Below are 22216 nucleotides of genomic sequence, written 5' to 3' on the forward strand. Positions count from 1 at the left end.
TTTGTTATCAGCCATGAAGTTTATAGTGAGCTGCATTCAAACAGATCATTAAAAGCTTTATCTATTCCGCTGCATAATTTTTCAGAGTGTTAAGGTCGTAGCTGTAGGGTCTAAAAAAAAAAGTGATTACATATGAGGCAGTGAGAAGCAAAGGGATGTAAGTGGACATTTTTAAATTTTGAGTAAAACGCGTATAAAGGTTACGTCCTAGGAAGGCTTTCATTGATTTTTTTTTCTAAATCATGCTGTACAACAGCACCTACCAGGACTACTGGTACTATCTCTTGCCCCAAGACACAGAAGGGGTTCACTTACGATTTGTACTAGTTATCTCCAAATTTTTAATTTTGCCACTTGCATCCCTTTGCTTCTCACTACCTCATATAATCATCATGCAGACAAAAAAAAAGATATTGTTCATTTTTTGTCAGAAGGGAAAGATTGTTTCTTCCTTTGAGCCAAACCTGCTTTGAAAAACCACTTCTTAAATTTGACGGACCAATGTTTTATTATTACTCCTAGTAAAATAGAAACATTTTCTTACCTTCCGGACATAAGCGTCCGTTAATATATCCAAATTTGTACGATTTTCAGCCGGTACTAAATATGCCTTTGCGGTACTGCACCTTTGACCGGAACGCAAAATTCCCTGTATGTCATAAAAACCTGAAAAGAAAAACACAACTTCAGTCAAAACAAAAATGAGAAAAGACCTATTTTGACAAATTTTATAAATCAGCTGATGAATAAGACAAACAATCAAAATGTAGCTTTCTCTGTTGAAACGGAAAGATGTTAATGCATTGCTGTTCAGTAAAACCACTCGTTGACAAGTATACATAAGTTTTTGCGTTCCACGGATGGAAAAGTTCCATACTTGATAGTCTATTACAGCGTTTCTTAATTTGTTTGATATGTGGAATCCATTTGAATGTCCACTTTTTTCGCAAAGCCCCTGGTTTTTCCGTGAAAATAGTTTCCATGCAGCATTCTAGAAATTGCTTATTTTCAATAAAAGCACTTTTTTATTTAAAAAAAATTACTTACTTAAAACAAGGTATTTCAAAAAAAAAAAAGAAAAAAGTCCACTTACATCATTTTGCATTTCACAGCTGCAATGTGAATGTTCTTTCTTGTAAAGTAACATTTTGTTCCAATATGAAATAGTTTATTCTTTTTTTTTAAATAAATAGATTAATTGGGGAATAAGGAACAATTTAAATGAACGCGTGCTTGATTTAATACATTGATTTAACTGAGTTTCGAATGTGATAAACACAATAATCCTAGTTAAATTTAAAAAAAAAGAATAGTATCATGAGATGGGAAAAATATATATTTTCACCCCTTCTCGTTGCCATACTAGCTTAATTTAAGCAAAAAAAAAAAAAAATGACGACTCTTGACGAGAACATTTCATCCTCATAGGTTATTTTTATCCTCATGATTCATTAGGCTAGTATTAAGAGCATGTATACTTCCAAAAAACTATTTCTCTAAGTCGATTTTTCTAACACAATTTTCCCGAAACGTCTGCAACTCATTTCAACCAAACTGTTACAGTTTTAACTTTACTGATATGAGTGTACCTGTTTCTGCTACGACAGATCATCCTTTATGGATGAAAGTTGCATTTTCAGATCAGGTTTAGCACTACACTGTTAAAAATTCAGGAAGATTTTCTGGTAATTGTTACTGTGAAATGGCAGACTTACAGCGTCGCTGATTTTTACGGTAATTTATACCGGAGAAATAAGCGATCCCTATTCCAATTGGTTGCTGTGGCCTGCCAAAGATACCGTAAAATTTTGCCGTAACATTTGATTTTTACGGTAATAGTTACTGGCAACATGGATGCCAGTAACAATTACCGTAAATTTTCCGGAAAATTTTTAACAGTGCAAGTCTGTATGATATTTGGCTTTGACGACAGAGAAGTAGAAAACATGAATTTAATTGCAAACAGTAAACGTGTTAAAAAGGAATTTCGGGACAGTTGAGAACATTTATTGAGAACATTCATCTTTTAAGTTGCATCACAATTTTACTAAATAGCATAATTTTAACTTTCTGGAGTAAGGAAGGACCAAGTGGCATTTCAGAAAAAGGTAGTATTCTAAGCCTGACATAACTGAAGGCTATACGTTGAAAATAAATGGGCTTTTAATCCACTATTGATATTTTTCAGCCATTCATTCGGAAAGCACTCATTGAACACACTCAAACCACTATTTTTTAAGTGACTAAATTGAACGGTTTGAAAAAAAGAAAAAATGCAAGTTTCGTGGAGCCCTTGAGTAATCTCCATGGAACCCCGGGGTTCCGTGGAACACAATTTAAGAAACGCTGGTCTATTACATACTGCAAATTTGTAATAGATAAATGAAAACTCTCAGGTTTAGCACAAGAACTGTATTACAGTATTTTTAACTAAATGTAATACTTCTCAACTGTAAATGAGGCGCTTAGCATCAAAATCATGAATGTTTAACCTTTTTTTTCCTTTTAAGGAGCATCTTTTTTATTTTAAGGGGTCCAGGACACAAAAAACGTGAAATTTTGAATTTTTTTTTTAATCATTTGAAAAATTACTCCGTTTTTATCTGCTTAAAAGAACGTTCGAACCTTGTTTCTATCTTAATTAGAACTAAAGATATAATTACTTTTGTTGCATGCACCAAACTAATGTGTAATTAACTTTAAAACTTTAAACGCGTTTTTCTCCATGATGCAGTTTTTCCCGATTTCTTGCATTCAAACTCTTATAAGTCGGAACCCAATAAAGATAAAGTAATGAAATTTGGAGCATGTCTTTTTCAAACAGTTTACTTTAATTTTTATTCGGAGATTTTGAAAAAAAACGTTTACTGCAAAAAATATGATTTAAAAAAAAAAAGTATCTTCGAATTTTTCGAAATTTTTCTTCAAATATTTTCTATTTTTTATTGAATCAATATTTTTAAAATCGCCGAATAAAAACTAAAGCTTAGATATTTGTGCATATTTTTTTGGAAAAAAAATGAAAATTAACCAAGAATATTTTGAGTTATAGCAATTTAAAGCAACCCCATATTTTTTTTTCAAAAAAAAAAAAAAAAAACAAATTAAATTTAAGTTAAAAAAATTTTTTTAGTATTTATGTTATGATTTTGCTTATTAAATATATCGTGAATCAGTGCAAAAAATTTCAAAACTCTAAAGTATTTAATAATTTTTTTTTCAAAATGTGTCCCGGACCCCCTTAAGGTTTTTAATTCTACGATGTGACAGTATTTGTACCATTTTACACTATAATAAATGCGTCCGTACTAAATATGCACTTAGTTCAATGTCATCAATCAATTTCTGTTCTTAATCATTACAAAAAACGCAACTATTCCTTAGCAATTGTCAAATAGTGTGTGATGCGAAGATTTTAATTCAAACATATCATATTTGTAATGCTTTACATTATTCATATTTTGAGTTGAAGCATGACTTGTGCAACATTTGTGCTTACCTGTTTGATAGTCTGCATTTGAATCCACTACGTCATATCCCAGGGATTTTGCAGCTTGAAATAAAGGCTTTTTAATTTCACCTTGGTATCGTGGTCTGTGTGCAGTTTGAGGCCCTCCAACGCCATGATAACCTGAATTTAAGGCATGTTTTAAATTTAATTAGTTTACTATATAAATGAAAAAAGATCACGACAAAGTGAAATGTAAAACGTCATAACTTTCCTCAACCGAAATAAAAAGTTTAATCCTGTATTCTTCCCCGTTTTTAGTTTGTGTAACTTTGCAATATAAAATAAAGAAAGGAACTTAATTTTGGAAATATATGATTTTAGAAAAACATAATGGGGTTGTTTCCTTCTGTCAAAAGTAGTACTTTTTGTCACTGAAATTGATAGAATAAGCAAAAAAAAATAAAAATAACATGGACTCGGAAAATACTGTCCAACCACGGATTGCATGGAATTTTCAAACGTCCAGATAAGACGAATCTATGTGAATGAGGGGGGAAAGTAAAAATTTGATGAGCGTATTCCGCTCATTTGAGTGAGACTCTGCTTCTGCAAAAGCTGACATCGGCAAAAAAAATAATAGATTCGTCCATTTCCGGCTGTAAAACGGATGTTTGTCTTTCTATACAATCCGTGGTCAGTCTGTACTTTCATTTTCCCCACGGTTATTGTTTAATTAATTTTTTTAAATGTCCGATTCTTCAAACAAGACGTGGTCTTTATGACGTCACAAATGAACTATGGCGCATCTTTCTACCGCATTTTACCGTTATGATAATCAAGAAACTAATTAAAATTGCGCTCTATGCTTGCTATCAATCATATCGTTGCCAATACACGTGACTAAAGATGCGAATTAAATATTTTGGACAGTGAAAATGGCAACACTGAATGGCATTTCATTATTTGTGATGTCATCGGCAGAAGCGTTAAAAGATGAAAGAGCACCGCTTTAAGTAATTTTTTTAAAATATTAAACTTAAATAAATTATTTACAAAATGGTCATATTCTATGTTTTTAAGCATGCTCTTTCAGAAAAAAAATACTTTTAAAATTTTGGAAACGACCCCATTGTGATAAATCTTGCTTCAAAATTGGTTTCACTATGAACTGCTGGTAAAAATATAACTCTGAAAGTATTTTAATTTAGGTTTAAAAAATACTTATCCGACACAATTTTTTAAATACTATATTGTTGCACTGAATGCCTTCGGCAGCTAGACAGTTCGCCTTTAGCGCATTTCTTGTTTTATGCCATTCACTCTCTTACACTTAAAGTCTGCTTAAGAGTGAAAATAGTAACATGTTTCAACATTGTTATACAGTTAGATACATTGTATAACGAAGCAATGTAGTATATTTATTTCTAACTGGAACGAACATATGGAATAAACTCTCATTGTTAACGTTCTTAACAATTACGAGACAGTTAAATTGAGTTTCGGTATTTGCAACAATATACTAACGTAACAATTATTTTTGTTTCAATTGAATAAAAACAGCTAAGCATCGCATAAAAAAAAGTAACTTTTTCGTAACTTCAACTATCTTGCTTGGAGGTGAATATCGTCAGCAAAAAACTACATCTGAATACTAAATTTCATAACAAAACACGTGTATTCTGTAATCTATTTATTTGTGCTAAACAACGTTGGATATTTCCTGTTATTCATCGGCGCAAAGGTATTCATTAATTGCTTACTAAATTTCATGTTTCTAGGCCTTACCGTTTTCACGGGAAGGACACCACACACACACACAAACAAACATCTTATTGTACAATATGTACTAGCCGCCTTTGGCGTCTGTGTCGGTGCCTTGAATACTATTCACTTTGTATACTGTTCAATTTTTCGCCAAAACTGTAACCTTTGGTAGCTAGACTATTTCAACATTGTCGCACCTCTAGATACATAGCAAGTGTCCCCTAATTTTTGCCGACATTTAATATTTAAGGGGGAGGGCATTTTATATGTAGGCGGAAAGTAGGGTAAACGACGTAGCATACAACAACTTCTATTAATTTTTTAACTCGGAACTCAATTATTCTTGGAGGAAATTTCATTTAAATATTCTAAACAGTTTAAATTGAGTTTCGCTATTTTCCACAACAAACCCAACAATTAGGTCTGGATCAATCGGATAAAAGGGGCTAAAACAACATAAAACGTAGAAAAACCTTTTTCCCAATTACTTCATCAAAAATCTGACTCCAAGGTGAACATCGTCGACTAAAAACTAACTATGCCAAAGTTGATACTTCTTGTTATTATGATTTGCTCGGGAAGCATTCAACACACAAACATCTTATTTCATTACATGCATAAATAAAAGCCATTTTCTCATTTTTGAACAATTTGAATTAACCAAGACACAACTTCTGATTTTAGAAGAAAGCTCACAGCCTGTATATCCTATACACTAAAATATCGAAATCTTGTTATGAAAGGGAATAAAAATTTGACAATTCAATATTTAGATCTTTCTTCTGGCTCACTGTAACAATACGTTTAGAAAAACTATTTTACATCACATTTCTTACATGGTAAAAAGAGACCTTATGTTGCAGGGTAACTAAAATCAATTCAGTAATTCATTCTAAATATTTTTTTAAACCTATATACATAAATGGCTACTTCAGTATGTAAGGATGTCCGGGGTAAACTTCAAAACTACTGAGCCGGTTTTAACCATTTTTTCCTCCACAGAGAGCTACATTATCAGGAAGCAACATAGGCTATAATTTATTTCTAAAAAACTTAGTTTAAAAGAGATATGATGGAAAACAGTAAATTTCATGTAATTTCACCATTGATTAGTTAAATATAAAACCCATTGCTACAAAAATTCGTAGTCGTACAACAGCAATATTAATAGCAATCATAATGAAAATTTTGAATCTACGCTTCTTCGGAAGCAAACATGAATTTAAAGTCATTTAAATATTTGGAAACTTGATTTTTTGCACACTTAGGGAAATAAAGTAGAAAGTTTTTTTATTATTCATTTCCTTAAATAAATAAAGCGCACAGTATTTTTAGTGATGTTCGTTTTTATTAGTTCATATTTTGGTAATTCTTCAAATTTTATGTTTTTAAATGTATTTTCTTTTTTAACTGAATACTATTTTGTTATTCATACTTAGTGCTATTTTATTTCTATGGGTAAGGAAGAAGCTCGATTTTTAATCACGTCAAAGCGGTGTGTTTTGATTTCTTACAGTTATTTACAAAAAAAAAAGAATGAAAGTAGCGATTGTTTCTCACAATCATTACTGACCCAGGCAACGCCGGGTATTTTAGCTAGTTTTGACTAAATAAACAATACTTTTAAGAGGTTTTTTTTAGCATTATGCCAAACAATGCACGTAAAAATGAACAATAAGGAACAACGGAAAAGAAAATTTAATCCATCAATCAGTCATAAAATCAGATAATCTTCCATTTTACCATTTGCAACAAATTCTGGATCCCGATTGTCTTCCAGTTTTATGAAGTACGGGAAGACGTCATCATAGCTCCATCCTTCAGCTCCAGCTGCGGCCCACTCATCGTAATCCTTAGGATTTCCTCTCACATATAAAACGTCATTCAACACACTGGAACCGCCCAACGTTTTGCCAGCTGGCCAAACGACTTCCTGCAACAATGAAATCCGAATTATACCATTAATGAAGTAAAATTGTCGTCTCGACTACAGAAAAACAAGTATGAATTAAGTAGCATTAGCGTGAATAATTATAAACTATTTACGTCGCCCGGCTTTGCACGGTGCACCTCGGAAATATTTATTCAACAATCAGGCTGTTCAACAATCAGGCTTGAAAAAAAGAAAAAAAAAATCAGTAAAATTCTGCGGCAGATTGCAGAAAAATTACCATAAAGTAAACATTTTTAATCCTCCGATTGCAGGAAAAGCCTCAAAAGAAAAACCGAAATTTTATTTGTTTATATTCGAGAAAAAAATGGCAACAGATCTTTCATCTAATGATTTTTTTCACCGCTACAAATTTTAATGAAAGCATTGTTACGGAAAGTTGAGATGAAGCACTGAATAATAATTAGAATGGAGGTAAGCCTTCGGGAAAATATGGATTTCATATCGAAATTTAAGTGTTATAATTAATAGTTTTTAATTGATATCTTCGCTAATTATTATCGGAGGATTTTGTTAACACAACAACATAAAGATGGGAAGATTACGAATCCACGGATACCTGGTTCGATGGTCAGTTCACTGTCGTTTGGGAGAAGTAACTTGGACATACATACATAGGTACATACGCTCAGTTTTTAATTATATAAGATGGTATTTATAACGCATTTCCAGTAAGTTACCGCCCTGTAGCCAGAGCTAAGACAGAAATACATGAAATACATCGCCAACTCAGTCATTCCGGCCGAGGACTGCAGTTTCGTGCTTATTAGCCCTAATCAGCCCGGCTTAGGAAGTGACTGAGCTGGAGGTGGAAAACCTCTTAAGGAAGCCAAGAGTGCCAAACAAACTGGTAGCTAATGTAGAATTAGCACTGACCAGACCGGTGACCAAAACAACGGTTCGGTTCAGTGGCTTCCTTAAGAGGTTTTCCACCTCCAAGCTCAGTCACTTCCTATGCCGGGCTGATGAGTGCTAATAAGCATGAAACTCAATTCTCGGCTGGAATGACTGAGTTGGCGGTGTATTTCATGTATTGCACTAAAAAAGAAAAGTTTTAAGTAAGAGCTGTTGTACAACTTAATAGCAAGGTTTTTATTATTTGCTTACAATAATACTTAAATCTTTATTTTTACTAATAATAAAGCTGAAAGTCTCTGTCAGGATCTCTGTGACGCGCATAGCGCCTAGACTGTTCTGCCGATTTTCATGAAATTCGGCACAAAGTTAGTTTGTAGCATGGGAGTGTGCACCTCGAAGCGATTTTTCGAAAATTCTATGTGGTATTTTTTTATTCCAATTTTAATAACAAAATTATCATAAGATAGACGAGTAAATTACGAAATTGTCATAACGTGGAACCGTAACATGGGCACAAGCCAATTGGCGAGAAAATTCACCACACATTATTTGTAAATATACAGGCGAACAAAATGACCTTTTAATTTTTCGATTACGGGCGAAGCTGTGCTGGTAGTACAAAATAAGATCCTTCATAAAATAAAATAAATAACCAATGAGGTGAAACGTTTCTTACTCTGTTGTTCATTCCTTCTCCCGTGTGCCTTTGAGGTGTTGTTCGGTATGACCAGTCTATACGAGTGAACCAAAGAAACCTGGAAATCACCGGAATTTCTGAAATGAGCGGCGGTGCGCTTCCAGCTTCCAGCAGAAGTACATTGACACATGAAATTTCAGATAACCGGTTAGCTAGTACAGATCCAGCGGAGCCTGCGCCGACTGCAGAAAAAAAATTAATAAAATAGTTTAAAATGCTCAAAAACTAAAAACTAAAAATTAAATACTGATGCAAGTAAATATTACTGCTCTATACATGATAAAGCAGCAGTTTCAACCGAAATGAATGTACACAGTTTAATTTGTTTAAATAGTTTCGAAATAAAGAAATTTAATGAGGATTAAATAAGTTTTTCCAAAACTCAACAAGCCTACTGTCCCCTCTGATCTTGTCCATTGATTGATTTTTTGACACCTGTTGAATATCTCATTTATTTCGCTTATACTGCAAATTATTCAAAATACATAATTTAAAGAGAAAAAGTCAATTTTGTGTAAAGACTACATTTTAGTGTTTCTTTAAATTTCTCTCATGAGAGTTGAACAAAAAATGAATAACAAGTATAAAGTGAGTTCTTCGAAATCATTGGAGCATTTTTTTAAAAAAACATATCGAGGACTACCTCTAAAAGTTCTATCGGGTGGGGGTAGGGAAACACACATTTTCCCACTTTATAAATCTATTTTCAAAAATTTTACTTTTGATTATTAAGGCAACTACTTTATTCCTTTTTCAGTTTTTAGTGATTTTTTTACTATGCATTAAATTTTCTGTCACTTCTTTTTTACGGGTTTTAGTTTTCACGAGAAAGTAGTCTAATAAAGTTTACAAGGAATACCTTTTAATGGGAGGGTAAGGTATAAATGACTCCTACAAGGTAGAGATAACCCTCATTTCGTCTAGGAAAAAGAAAAGACAGAACTTGAACAGTTGAAGAGAAAAACAATTTCAGACAACCAGAAAAATTGAAAACTTTATTTAAAAAATCTCTCTTTTTGAAAATGTAAAAAAGTGAATTTAAAAAAAATCGATTCCTGTTCCTTTGATTTTTCAGATATCCATGCCGACGAGAATGTCTAGCTCGTTGTTTTTAATATTTATTCAGAGTAATTTTCGTCATAATGGTTACAAATCTTATGCGTTGCTTTCCTTCAAGGCTAAACTGAAGCAATTTTTACGTAAAAAAACGTTTTTTTCTGCGTAAAATCACGTCTTTTTTCCCCACTAGAAACACCTATGTAGATGAACTTAAATAACAAAACTTCATCCAGATACAAATTTTTTCCTGATTACTAATTCCCAACATTTTAGATTGATAATAAATAAAAATACTATTTCGGTGTAAGCTGTAAATATAATCTATCATAAGTGTACGAATGCAAATTGGCCATAATAATCATATCTTTATTATCGCATTCTAATTGCTATTTCTTTTTTTTTATGGACGTGCCTCACCTTTCCTATCCTAGAAAATCTCTGGCGTTATATATGACAGGTGAAAATTTCTTCTCCATTTCCATTTCATTCCATTTGTCAGTTAAGATATGGAAAGTCTGAAGCGAAAAGAAATAGTGAATAGTGTATGAAATCTAACTTTTATATGGTCCCTAAATTACATTTAAAGAAATCAAAAGCAGAAAAAAACATATCGAACTCTAAGTTTTACACTAGTATAAACAATATTATATATTCACCGAGATATGAAAAGCAGCGTTTTGGAACTTGCATCATTTTAAACTGTTAGTCGATTACACTTCATTTATTGTTTAAATTTTGTCCACAGAATGTGATTTATCACATCTGTGGACTAACCATTTATCCTGTTTTTCGTTTCCATACTTTATATTTCATGCACCAAACAAGAAATTAGCTATTTAAGCTATATTTTCAATCAAGTACACATTTAGTACACACTTCTCAAAAAATTGAAGTTAAACTTAATTTCCACATTTATTTAATTGCAATATTGATGCTTGTAACCAGAAAAATAGTCACGTCTGTAGACAGAAAAGAAAGCCAATAAATTCTTTCAGGTTGCAGCACCAAACTGTGTTGGTTGAAGGATCAACTCTCAAGAAGCCATTTTCTTTAGTGGGACAGAAACAGAAGCTTGCTTTGAGATTTCTGTGACTTTATTTAAAGTTTTTGTCTTTGATTAATAAAAAGTAAAGATCAACTCATCACATCTGTGTCTCATACAGATTTAAAATAACCAAGTAAGATAATACAATAATTCAATGAATTGATAGCATTAAATGTAAAATATTTGTTTTTCAACTTTCAAGTCAAAACCTCAAAAGCACATGTTCTTAAATGTAGAAAATGGTTGTTTTTATCACATCTGTGGACACAGTTTGTCCATGGATATGGCACTAACAATGTAATTTAGAAAATTTAAAATATTTGCTCGCTTGATCTGAACCACTGTAATAGTATTGTTACTTTAGGATAGAACTAACCTACATGGAATACACCGCCAGCTCAGTCAATTCCCTCCGATGACTGCAGTTTCGTGCTTATTAGCACTCATCAACCCAGCATAGGAGTAACGGAGCTGGAGGTGGAAAACCTCTTAAGGAAGCCAAGAGTGGTAAACAAACTGGTAGCTAATACAGAATTAGCACTGACCAGACGAGTGACCGAAGCAACGGTTCGGTTCACCTCGAATATTGAAGTTCAATATGAACAAGTTCAATATTGAAGTTCAAGTCAATGAACGTAAAACGAAAAAAAAAGAGGAGGAGGGAGGAAAAAGCAAAATACATTTAACAGTACCGTTCCTATTATTAATATTATATATTATATTCTATCCCTTTTTCATTTCTTTTTTCACGAAATCATTTAAAACCTCCTCTTCAGATAAATGTTTTTTACGACCAGCTAGTTCAGTTAATCGTTCTCCCGAATTCGCTACATAGACATTCAAAGTTCAAGAGTAGAACGTGAACCTTAAAGGTGAAATATTTACATTATTACAACATTAAGTGAACTACTAGATTAAACTCCCGGAAAGTACATGCGTGTCAAAATCAAGCTAACAGTAGCGTCACTTACGCAAGTTAAAACGGTTTAGGTTTTTCAATGAGAATTGAAAAGATGCTGAGCTCATCAAAAAACACTCGAACTTCAGGAAAAACAGATGGTTTCTCTAAAAAGATGACCATGATCCCCATCTGCGTTTTTTTAAGACTCGACTACCAGTGGTGATAGTTATACGTACGTCTTGAGAAAATAAGTCAAACAAAAAAACAGCCCTAATTAAGAGTGAATAAGCACAAAGGGCGATTTTCACTAAAATACAAGACCCCCAAGAATTAGTAAAACAATGTTAGTTTTTTTTTTTTTTTTTTTTTTTTTTTTTTTTTTTTTTTTTTTTTGCAAATTACCGAAACTAATTCTTGCTACAAATTACAAGAGTTACTGTTTTTTTTTTTTTTTTTTGACATCACAAGAATCCCAGCCCAATTCAATAATTAAGCCCCGCTTCTTCAGCAACATAAATAATTTACCTTTTTACACAAAGTTAAAGTGAAAAATTTTTAGTGTATATTATAAAGGTAACACCCTTACCTATCACGTAGTCATAGTCTTTGTAGATTGTGTTTGCTGTTTTTGGAGAATGCTTCTGTTGAGCTAGAGACAATAGGAGCATGGGCAAAAGAGTGGCGTTTGCAAAGGGTGAAGGGAAAGCTCGCTCGGCTTCAATGTCCATGGTGTCTGAAAGGTGAAATTTAGAAGAAAAAAATGGACACATTAGCTCTTATGATTACCTTCTACCATGGAGGATACTAAAACTGTTTTTATCAGTTTTAGTATCCTCCATAACGTCATTCAGTATTCATCCTTGAGTGGTGCATTGGAAATAGGCAAATGACATTCTCGGAGAAAGTTTTTATTTCATTAATTGGCAGGAAAAAAGAAATTTAAAATGAATGTCTGGCAGAAACTACACGAACGCAATTGAAATGAGCTGATGTGTGCATCACATAACTTCCTTTTACTCCAATTTTAATGTCATTTTCCCATTATTGGCAATTTTAATGTAATTCAATAGTTTACTCTTTAAATATCACCAACAGCGGCCAAATCGAAACCAGATTTTAAAAAAAAAATCGACAAATTTGTCGCCGTTGGCGACAAAACTTGGTGACGAAAAGACTAGCGATATATCGCCAAGTGTCCGCCAAATTACAACACAACTTGAGTTTACATCGAAATTAACAATGATTTCCCTCCAAAAAGGGCAAAAGACCCCCTTAGGAACATCCGAATGCAACCAAAAGGAAAGGTGCACAACTAGACCCCACTAGGAGTCCACGTACTAAATTTAAACTTTCTAGGACATACCGTTTTTCAGTTATACGAGATACATACACACATACGCATATACATACATACGTACATACATACATACGTACATACAGACGTCACGAGAAAACTCGTTGTAATTAAATCGGGGTTTGTCAAAATGGATATTTCGTGTGGTCGAGTCGGACAAAAAACCCAACCTTCATTCGGTGGTGAGCAAAATAGAAATTAAGGCCGATTTTTGAGTGAAAATTTTTTCGCGAATACAATACTTCCTTTTTTGTAAAAGGAAGTAAAAACCCGACAAGTTTGCCGAGAAAGTCGACAGAGTGGCCTGGTGGTTAGCATATGGATCACATACGACGAAAAGTGTGAGTTCAAATTTCGCTCGGTCGGAGTATTTTCAAAATGCTGGAAGTTGACAGCATCTATGTCATATGATTATGGGGAATGGCGACACATGATATGAGTCAGATGTAAGTGCTACCGAAGAATATTAAGAATAGAGCATGAGATTGAATTGCTGGATACTGATCTCATTAAACATGTAATGAATAAAAATCCAACAGTCCAAAGTTTTTAAGATACTCCTGTAAGTCGGTATTTGAAATGCAGTATGTGCAATATGTTCCATTTGATACACCAGTGGTTATCGAAACGGCAGCACATACGGAAAAGAAAGGATTGAACTAAATCACCAGACGAGTCATTGAAATCAATACAGCGGGTTGAAAGCCCGACAAGCGACCAACCGTGGGTTGCAGATCAAGATTCTGTATACAGGTAGGGGTGTCTAACGGCAAAGAATGCGCCATTGAAGCTTTTAGGGTAGCGGGGTATTTTTCTTGGAGAGTTTTCGTGGCATCGGTAGGGGGGGGGGGGCGCCATTGCTCTTCGATGGGGCACCCTTAAATATAGTAGCGGTAAAAAGTCTGACATGGACTCAACACCACACAGATACATCATACGAAATTTCTATCTTCCTTGGCATACCGACTGTAGCATATGCGAGATAGGTACACAGGTATGGGACCTTTTGCAATAGGAGTTTGTGGGGACCTGGTATAAGTATACAGCGGCGCCGACAGATTCGCATTTTAGAAGCGCATCGGGGCAGTACTTTTCGTACGTGCTTAGAGCTGCCTACTGCACGTTCATACGTACTCATGTACATATTTCCCTTTTTACATACGGACTTTACGAGAGAATTCTTGTTTCGGGGATCGTTAAAAAGGATATTTCGGCTATCCGTTTCGTTATTTTTCGTAAGTTCATGTGTGTGAGCGCGAGCAGGCGACTGAAAAACCACTGAACATTCATTCAAAGTAAGTAAATGAAAAATTTTGCTGAAATTTGAGTGAAATATTTTTTTGTGATTACAATATTCCCTTTACATTGAAAATGGAAGTAAAGAAGCGTTTTCAAAAAAAAAATTAAATTAATGTGTTATGTTTCTCCAGTCTAAAGATTCGACGCTTTAGCTTTTGTTTGAACTCAATTAACTCATTGTATAAAATATAAGTATTAATATCAAGCATTTTTAATACTTTCGCTGCCTATAAACTATCCCCCCCCCTCATGCCAATCTCCAAAGACACTTATTTTATTTATACAAAAGCTGCACAGCTTCACATACATAGAGGATCCAAACACACACAGGCAGCATTTAGAACAAAATAGAAGTAAATAACACCAAAAGCACCGGCTGGAATCGAACCTGCAACCTCCGGCTTCGAAGACGAAGCGCTCTAAAATAGGGCACGGAGGCCTCAAACACATCTCATGTGTCATACCTATTGAAGAAGATGTGTTTTGTTTTCGCGCAATATAGCGTGATTGACAGCGAACGTGTAAAACGAATGACGAAGGTACAAATCTATTGATAAATGCTACAACTTATGAAAAACGTTGTTAGCTCAAAGTATAAGTAGTTCATAGACATTTCATATATGAGTTTTGCTCAGTTGTCATTAACTAGCGTATAGAGATTGTCAGATTTTCTTGGTGTTTGATTTTAACGTTTAAAGCTTTTAACGGTTATTGAATTAATGGGTATTTTATTTGTAAAAATGCAAATATAAAAGACAGCCAAAATTTTTAAAATAGAAAGTTATTTCGATAGCTTAAAAGAGGTAAATAGAACGTTTGGCACTTACCGCTACGTTGAGTTAATACCTTGAACTGAAAGTAAAAGTAAATCAACTGCTGTTTAAGTTCTTCGTTACGCGTCATCTAGTTTTAGGAAAAGCAAAACGAAAACACCAACTCTCAATGATGAAACAAATCCCACAACATAACACTAATTCCTTATAACGTATATTAATCACTGATTTTGGTATGACAGTTGAGGAAAATATATCGATCATTCTACTGAAAGTTAAACGAAAGCTTTTGTTTACCAAAATTTTTTTTAACAAAGATTTACTAAATATACAGGTGTTGATTTTTCAAAAACTTTTGAGATAGATAAAAAACGTACTTCCGTCCTATAGGAAATGGTATACTACTTGTTTGTTTGCGGCTGATCATTTCATAAAAATAAACTTGCTGTTTTTCAAACCATCAATCAAGTGAAAACTATTGTTAAGATATTCATAAAACTTGTAGATGGTAATTGAAAATAATAGTAATAAAACCTTTGAGTAAACAAACTTATCCGATAAACATCAAATCTACCCGACTGAACACTTTCCGGTCTCGATGAATTGAGTGATGAGGAAAATGAATAAGAATTTTAAGTTGGTTATTTCCTTATTTGGTATAAATTACAATTTTTAAAGAAGGAACCTTTTTGTTTTGAAAGCTTCTTAAAGTCCTTATATATTATAGCGTGATATCTACCTTTGTTACATTGACTTGTTCAAACGCGTAGGAGCGCCCCGATATGAGGTCACGGGAAGTTATGATGACCTACTAAAAATAGCCTTTATTAGCGAATTTTATCCGACGATTATGCAAATTTGATGACAATATTAAAATATTTCTTGTTCTTCCTTCAAAATTTATATCCTACGTCTCTCTTCATTGGACGTTGGCATGTCAATATGTGTCCATGCCGGTGTTTTATCATTCGGCAAAATTTGTTTGAGTTTTTTTCGATAAACTAAATTTCCCCTCCTAAAAACTTAAGTTCAGGGCACTCCTGCTCTAACCGGAGGGAGAAAGCATGGCTGTGATTGAAATTCAAATACAAAAGTGACGACCAGCAACAGGCTCTGGGCCCAGCTAGGCTGGTCCTAGTCAATTTACAATCCCCAGTGAAGATCAATGACCCTCTTAAAACTGTCTATTCCCTTGCTCATTACCACCTCTTCCGGTAAGCTGTTCCAAGGTTCCACTACCCTGCTAAAATAATAATTTTGTCTAATATCCATGTTTGCCTGAGATTTAAATAGCTTAAAACAATAACCCCTTGTCCTGTTTTCAGGGCTAAACTTGAGCCCCGTAACATCTTTCATTTTAATAAATTTAAACAACTGAATCATGTCCCCTGGGTCTCTTTGCTCAAGACTACATTTTTAGCATTCTAAGCCTGGAATCGTAGTCTAAATGCGAAAGTCCATTTATTAGCCTTGTAGTCTGCCTTAGAACTCTTTCCAATACATTAATATCTTTCTTAAGAAGATCAAAACTGAACAGTATATTCCAAATGAGGTCTTACCAACAATGCGACTTAACGCGAGGATGCGTTTTTTGCGTGGTAGGACAGGGCAATTACACGACTTTTTGATGAACATACACTATTCAAAACTTGTCAACATCCCTCAAAGTGTCTGAAACCATTCCTAAACTACAAACTACCACTTTGTATTAAGAACTAAATTTATGATGTATTTTATTTTGTAAAAGCTGTCCTATTCAGTATAAAATACTGTGTTACGATGCACAAAATCTTTCTTGTTTTAAGAGAAAGTTTCTTTAATAGGGAAGTTTTCGTTTTTTCAGTTTTTTTTTTATATGATAGAATAACATGTATGAACATCATCGGTGAAAAAAATTTTGCGATACGATAAGTAGTTTTTTTTTAAAATAATTTTTAACGTTCAAGCGAATGTGACGTCAAATGGCTCAGGAAGTGACGTCATCTGCTCTTCCGTCGCTCTTCAGCGGACAAGAAGCCGACGAAAGTGCAGTACGCTTTGTTCAAGACGCACTTGGCATCGCGTTTCTGGAACATTTAAATCCTTCATCCTCTTGGAAATATTCGAACACCATCATTGATGTTACATGATGAAGATTATGAGACTGTGTTTTAACGAATTCGGCCTCCATAGTGTGTTGAAAGGGTTATTAAATTTCTTAAAAATAAAAATATCGGCGCGTTCAAAATGTCCGTAGCGAAAACGGGATCTTCCACAGAAGGCTACCCCCTAGAGCCATGTGACGTAAGCTCGTGACGTTTCAGAAGAGCGCACTTTTGCGCGTGGATTTTTAAAAATTCTTTAAAAATCAATCCTGGTGTTTTAAAATTCGGCGATGGTAAATTTGAGTTTTTAGGATCAATTAACAATATCCCATAGTCAAAATAGGAATATTTAATATGTTGCAACGTCCCTATTGTAAGAAACTTTCTCTGTGTGTTTCCATCGTCACTACCGTTCTGGTCGGACATTTAGCAGTAAATTAAAACTCAAACTCATGGACTGTATACATTTGCTTTTTATTTTAGCTGCTCTCTCAAGAGGCAATTTTCATCACCGAAGATACATCTCCGAATGTAATATGGCGCTTGCGCTCTCGCTGTCTGTTTAAATCACATGCAGCGCTCTCTATACTTAAATTGCAGTGAATGGTAATTTAATTTCAAGCAACTGCTGAAGATGAAGAAGTGCACAAAGGTGCCATTTTGTTAAAATTTTGCAATTAAATTAAACAACAAGAAAAAACTGATTGTTTATTCGTACACACTAACAAAGCAAGGTTTGACTGGTACAGTGAGGAAACTTCGGATTTCAATGATATGCTAAAGAGGTGAAAGTCGAATTACGGAGACAATATGTAGTCGCCAGTAACGAAGCAGGTACCTACGTCCTGCGCTTCTCATTCGAAAAATCTCGTGTTGTGGGTGATAAGTTCGCTTTATCTCTGAGGTACGTTACTCGCGAAAACCTAGTGTTATATTCATTTCACGTGTATCAAATTGAGTTGTAGCGCAAGTCTACTGTATTCTGTAACCAAATAAAGAAGCCGATACTAGCGCCCCGCGATTTCTTTCGAAAATTTCCTTGTTGTGGGCGAAGAATTTCAGTTTGCTCTAAAATTCGTAACTCGTGAAAAATTTGTATTGAAGCCATTTCACAGAAGTTGAACCGCTTTGTGGCGCGAGTCCACTGTAGTAACGAATAAGTTCACTCCAAGTTGACTAGCGATAGTCTTATGTGTTCCAGTCTTAAAGCTGAAATACTAATGCAGGGAGTAAAGGCAAATGTCTCAGTGAGATAAGCTTGAAAAACAATGTTCCCAGGTCAGAGGTCAGATGACTAGTTCGGCTGGGACGTTGTCGCGTTTTGGCACACAATCTCTCTTTTGGCATTTAGCATTTATTAGACGACGACGCTAATTATGAAGTCGGAGCTACGAGTTGCAGGTTGGGGCGGAAGTGACACTCTAGTAGTTTTCACCGTCCCAGGTGATGGGGACATATGCCGCCCCCTGGTCTTTTGCTGAATAAAACTCTAAATTTTGCCGAATAGAACTATAAATTTTGTTGAATTGCTCAAAATTTCGCCGAATGATCATGATTTTACCGAATAGAACTCCAAATTTCGCAGAACGATAAGTTTGCCGAACACAACTGCAAATTCTGCCTGAATCAACAATCAACCATATCGTTGCCAATGTCCGTATGGCCGAATAAATCCATGTCGTTGGCACATCATATGTGAGTAAAGAAGCGAATTTAGTATCGTGCTCTGTGAATGGCAATAGTGAATGGCGTTTCACCATTTGTGATGTTATCGGCAGAAGCGTAAACAATGAAAGCGCACCGATTAAAGTATTAAAAAAAACTTACTCAAATTAGTTAAAAAGTGGCCAGATCTTATGTTTTTAAACATGTTCTTTCAGAAAAAAATATTTTTAAAATTTCGGAAACGACCCCATTCCGTAATGAAAAACTATTTCTGAAAATTTTAAAGTATTTCAAGAACAGAAATATTTTTGAAAAATAATATTTTCCTGTTATACAATGATCAAAATGAAGTTCATTACTTCACAAGCAAAGTAGTTAAATTAAGAAAGAACTCAGCTGCTATGAATGATGAATGTATTAGTGAGAAGTTTCAGCAATTAAATTGTGCTTTTAAAACTAACTATTAGATTATTTTCAGTAAGTTAGCAGCCCTATAGCATGGCTAAGGCAGAAATACATGCAATACACCGCCTGCTCAGTCATTCCAATCCGAGGACTGCAGTTTCGTGCTTATTAGCACTCATCAGCCCGCAATAGGAAGTGACTGAGCTGGAGGTGGAGAAACTCTTTAGGAAGCCAAGAGTACCAGTCAAACGTTGAAGTTTAAAACCACTTATAACATTTTAGTGATCAGAAAAAAGAAATTTTAGAAAATCCGCATATGAACGCTTTTAAACCTATATTTCTAAATGCATGGCTATCGCCCCGGCCTAATCAATGAGTTAGCTTGCTTACAAATACTAACCTTATCTCTACATAGTATAAAATGAAGTGTCCAAAAAGCGTCTGTTTGTTTGAACTCGCAAAACTCGAGAACTACCCGGCCGATTTCGCTGAAATTTTTACAATTTGTTCCTTTAAGTCCTGAGAAGGTTTGCAGACCAGTTCGAAAACAATTCGATGAATAGTTCTTTTTTTATTCCAATTTATGCCCAATTTTCACATAAATTCCCGAATATGGGGGTAAAAAATTACTCGCAATTAGTAATAGTATATATCGTTGGAAAGGGAAGAATTTTCCGCGTTCTACGCAATTTGTTCCAACGCTCTAACTTAATTGGGGCGGGAGTTATTTACGTTTTTAGCTCGAATTTGTTTAGGCTTAGCTGAAATTTAGGCACTACTTTCTTCATTAAATTTATCAATAAAAAGTGAAGGAATTGTCCTACAGTTTTCTTTTTGACACCATTGAAAAGAGCTACCTGTTTTACTCCAGATCTAACTCGACCTATGGTCGGAAGTTTAACCCTCTATCTCCATTAAAAAAAAAGTTACAAGCGAATGAAATGAAGTTTAAAAATCTGTTCTCTATTCAAGTTTTTAACCATTTTATTTTGCGTTTCCACGGTAACGCTTTTTGAATCCTATATTTGCATCTTTCTCATTTTCAATTCTAAAACTTATTTTATTTTGTGTTTCTATGGTTACACTTTTTAAATCCATCTTTCTCATTTTATTTTAATTTCTTAAAAGTATTTTAATATCTGTCGTCATTGTTTGGAGGGGAAATTTTGCATGATGATTTTTTGCTTTTATTTATGCCTGATTGTTGAATATACGTCACTTGACACAATTTTCGTTTTCAAAATAGACCGGGCAAAGCCGGGCAACGCAGCTAGTTTATCATATAATGAGTTTTCAAAAGGAACACTTAATTACAGGTTGATAGTTCATTTTAGAAATGCGTCATTTATTTAAAATTTTATCTCACTTGATGTTGCAATGTATGTTTCTTGCAATTCTTATAGGAAATTAAATGTTTATGGTGATGCTAAAAGACTATTTTAATTTTCATAACTGCAGTTTAAGCTGGGTTTCAGCATGTCGTTTTAATTTACTTTGTTTTCTTTATTTTAATATGTGTTAGTATTAATTAAAGTTTATAAATGAAAATATTTTTTAATTCATTTGTCTTTGGACATATTCATTATTTTAGATTGGATTTGTTTATTTCAAAAAGATTTTTTTGTTTGAGGATATAGATTGCTCTTAATTTAGGCTCAGTAAACATGCTTTTCCCGGTTTTTTATTTCCAAATTTTATTAATTGAAGTTCTACATTAAACTCCATGGTTTTAAATTGAATCAAATGAACCACGTCAATGGATTTGCTGTTATAGTATTACACTTAGGTTTAAAAGAAAAAATAGTTCTTATACTGTAAGTAAATCGCCATAATAAATTTGAATCCTTTACTCGGGAAAGTTTTTGGAAGAGCTTCAAACGGTTTAGGTGGTCAAAAAATACGCAGAAAAAAAAATTAAAACATGTATTTCCACCTCAAAAATCACAAAAAAAAAAGGTTTAGTTTGACACTTTGCGAAGAATATAAAAATAAAGAGCCAAGTCCTGAGTTGCATAGTCCTGATAGAGGTCTAAGCATTAAAGATTAATGTTAATTAAATTTTAGCATAAAAAGTAGACTCTTCAATGGAAATGGCATTCATAGCTCTTTTCATGCCATGAAAAACTGAAACGATTTTACTGTAAGTATAAATGTTTATTGAAATAGTTTTCATTCGAAAGTTCTATTATTTGTTTCACTATTCTTATTGTTATTATTAGTTTTATTAATACTTATTATTGTTATTATTAATATTATTGTTGTTGACATAATCATCAGCGAACAAAATCAACGTAATTTTCCCTAGTCTTCCCATTGACGGAGGTAAAAAATTATTTTGTGGAGAAAATGCGATTCAGCAGATCTTTTTTTACAAAAACGATTGCGTTTGGAATATTTTTTTAATGCAAATGGTTCTTAAAATGTGGATTTTTTTCCGTGCCTAGTTTTAGCATCAGGATTTTTTGCTAAGCTTGACTAAAACAATTTCTTTTCTACGGAATAAAACAATTGCAAGCGTTACATATTTTTATTGAAATCTATTTATGACATCGTTGTTTATATTTTTATATACTCCATTTACAAAGTTGAGAAGTTTCAGCTAAGAGAAATTTTCGTCAAGACCCGGTTTTACATTTTAAAACTACCTTTTACTCAGTTCTACATGCTGAAAAACTGTGTTTAGTTTTTAACTTCTCTTATTAAAAATATTGATAGTTAGAAATTACTAAAATATAATGCCTATGACCTGAGAAGATGAATTTCATATTGTTTGTGGAATATATGAGGCAGTGAGAAGCAAAGGGATGTAAGTGGCAAAATTAAAAATTTGGAGATAACCAGTTCACATGGTAGGTGAACCTCTCCTCTGTCTTGGGGCAAAAGATGGTACTAGTAGCCCTGGTAGATGCT

General features: G+C 33.7%; 1 protein-coding gene across 1 annotated transcript in view; it reads right to left on the bottom strand.

Moving 5' to 3' along the window:
• LOC129219656 (uncharacterized) overlaps positions 1-22216 on the bottom strand; it is a 68902-nt gene that overhangs the window by 21097 nt on the left and 25589 nt on the right. Inside the window, exons 12-16 of the mRNA XM_054853934.1 lie at positions 12313-12459; positions 8701-8903; positions 6959-7148; positions 3500-3631; positions 545-666 (exon numbers count right to left, since the gene is read on the bottom strand). Coding sequence (XP_054709909.1) covers positions 545-666; positions 3500-3631; positions 6959-7148; positions 8701-8903; positions 12313-12459 — 794 coding nt within the window. The remainder of the gene's footprint in view (positions 1-544; positions 667-3499; positions 3632-6958; positions 7149-8700; positions 8904-12312; positions 12460-22216) is intronic.

This window comes from Uloborus diversus, chromosome 1 (assembly GCF_026930045.1).
Source record: "Uloborus diversus isolate 005 chromosome 1, Udiv.v.3.1, whole genome shotgun sequence".
In the NCBI taxonomy this organism is placed as follows: domain Eukaryota; kingdom Metazoa; phylum Arthropoda; class Arachnida; order Araneae; family Uloboridae; genus Uloborus; species Uloborus diversus.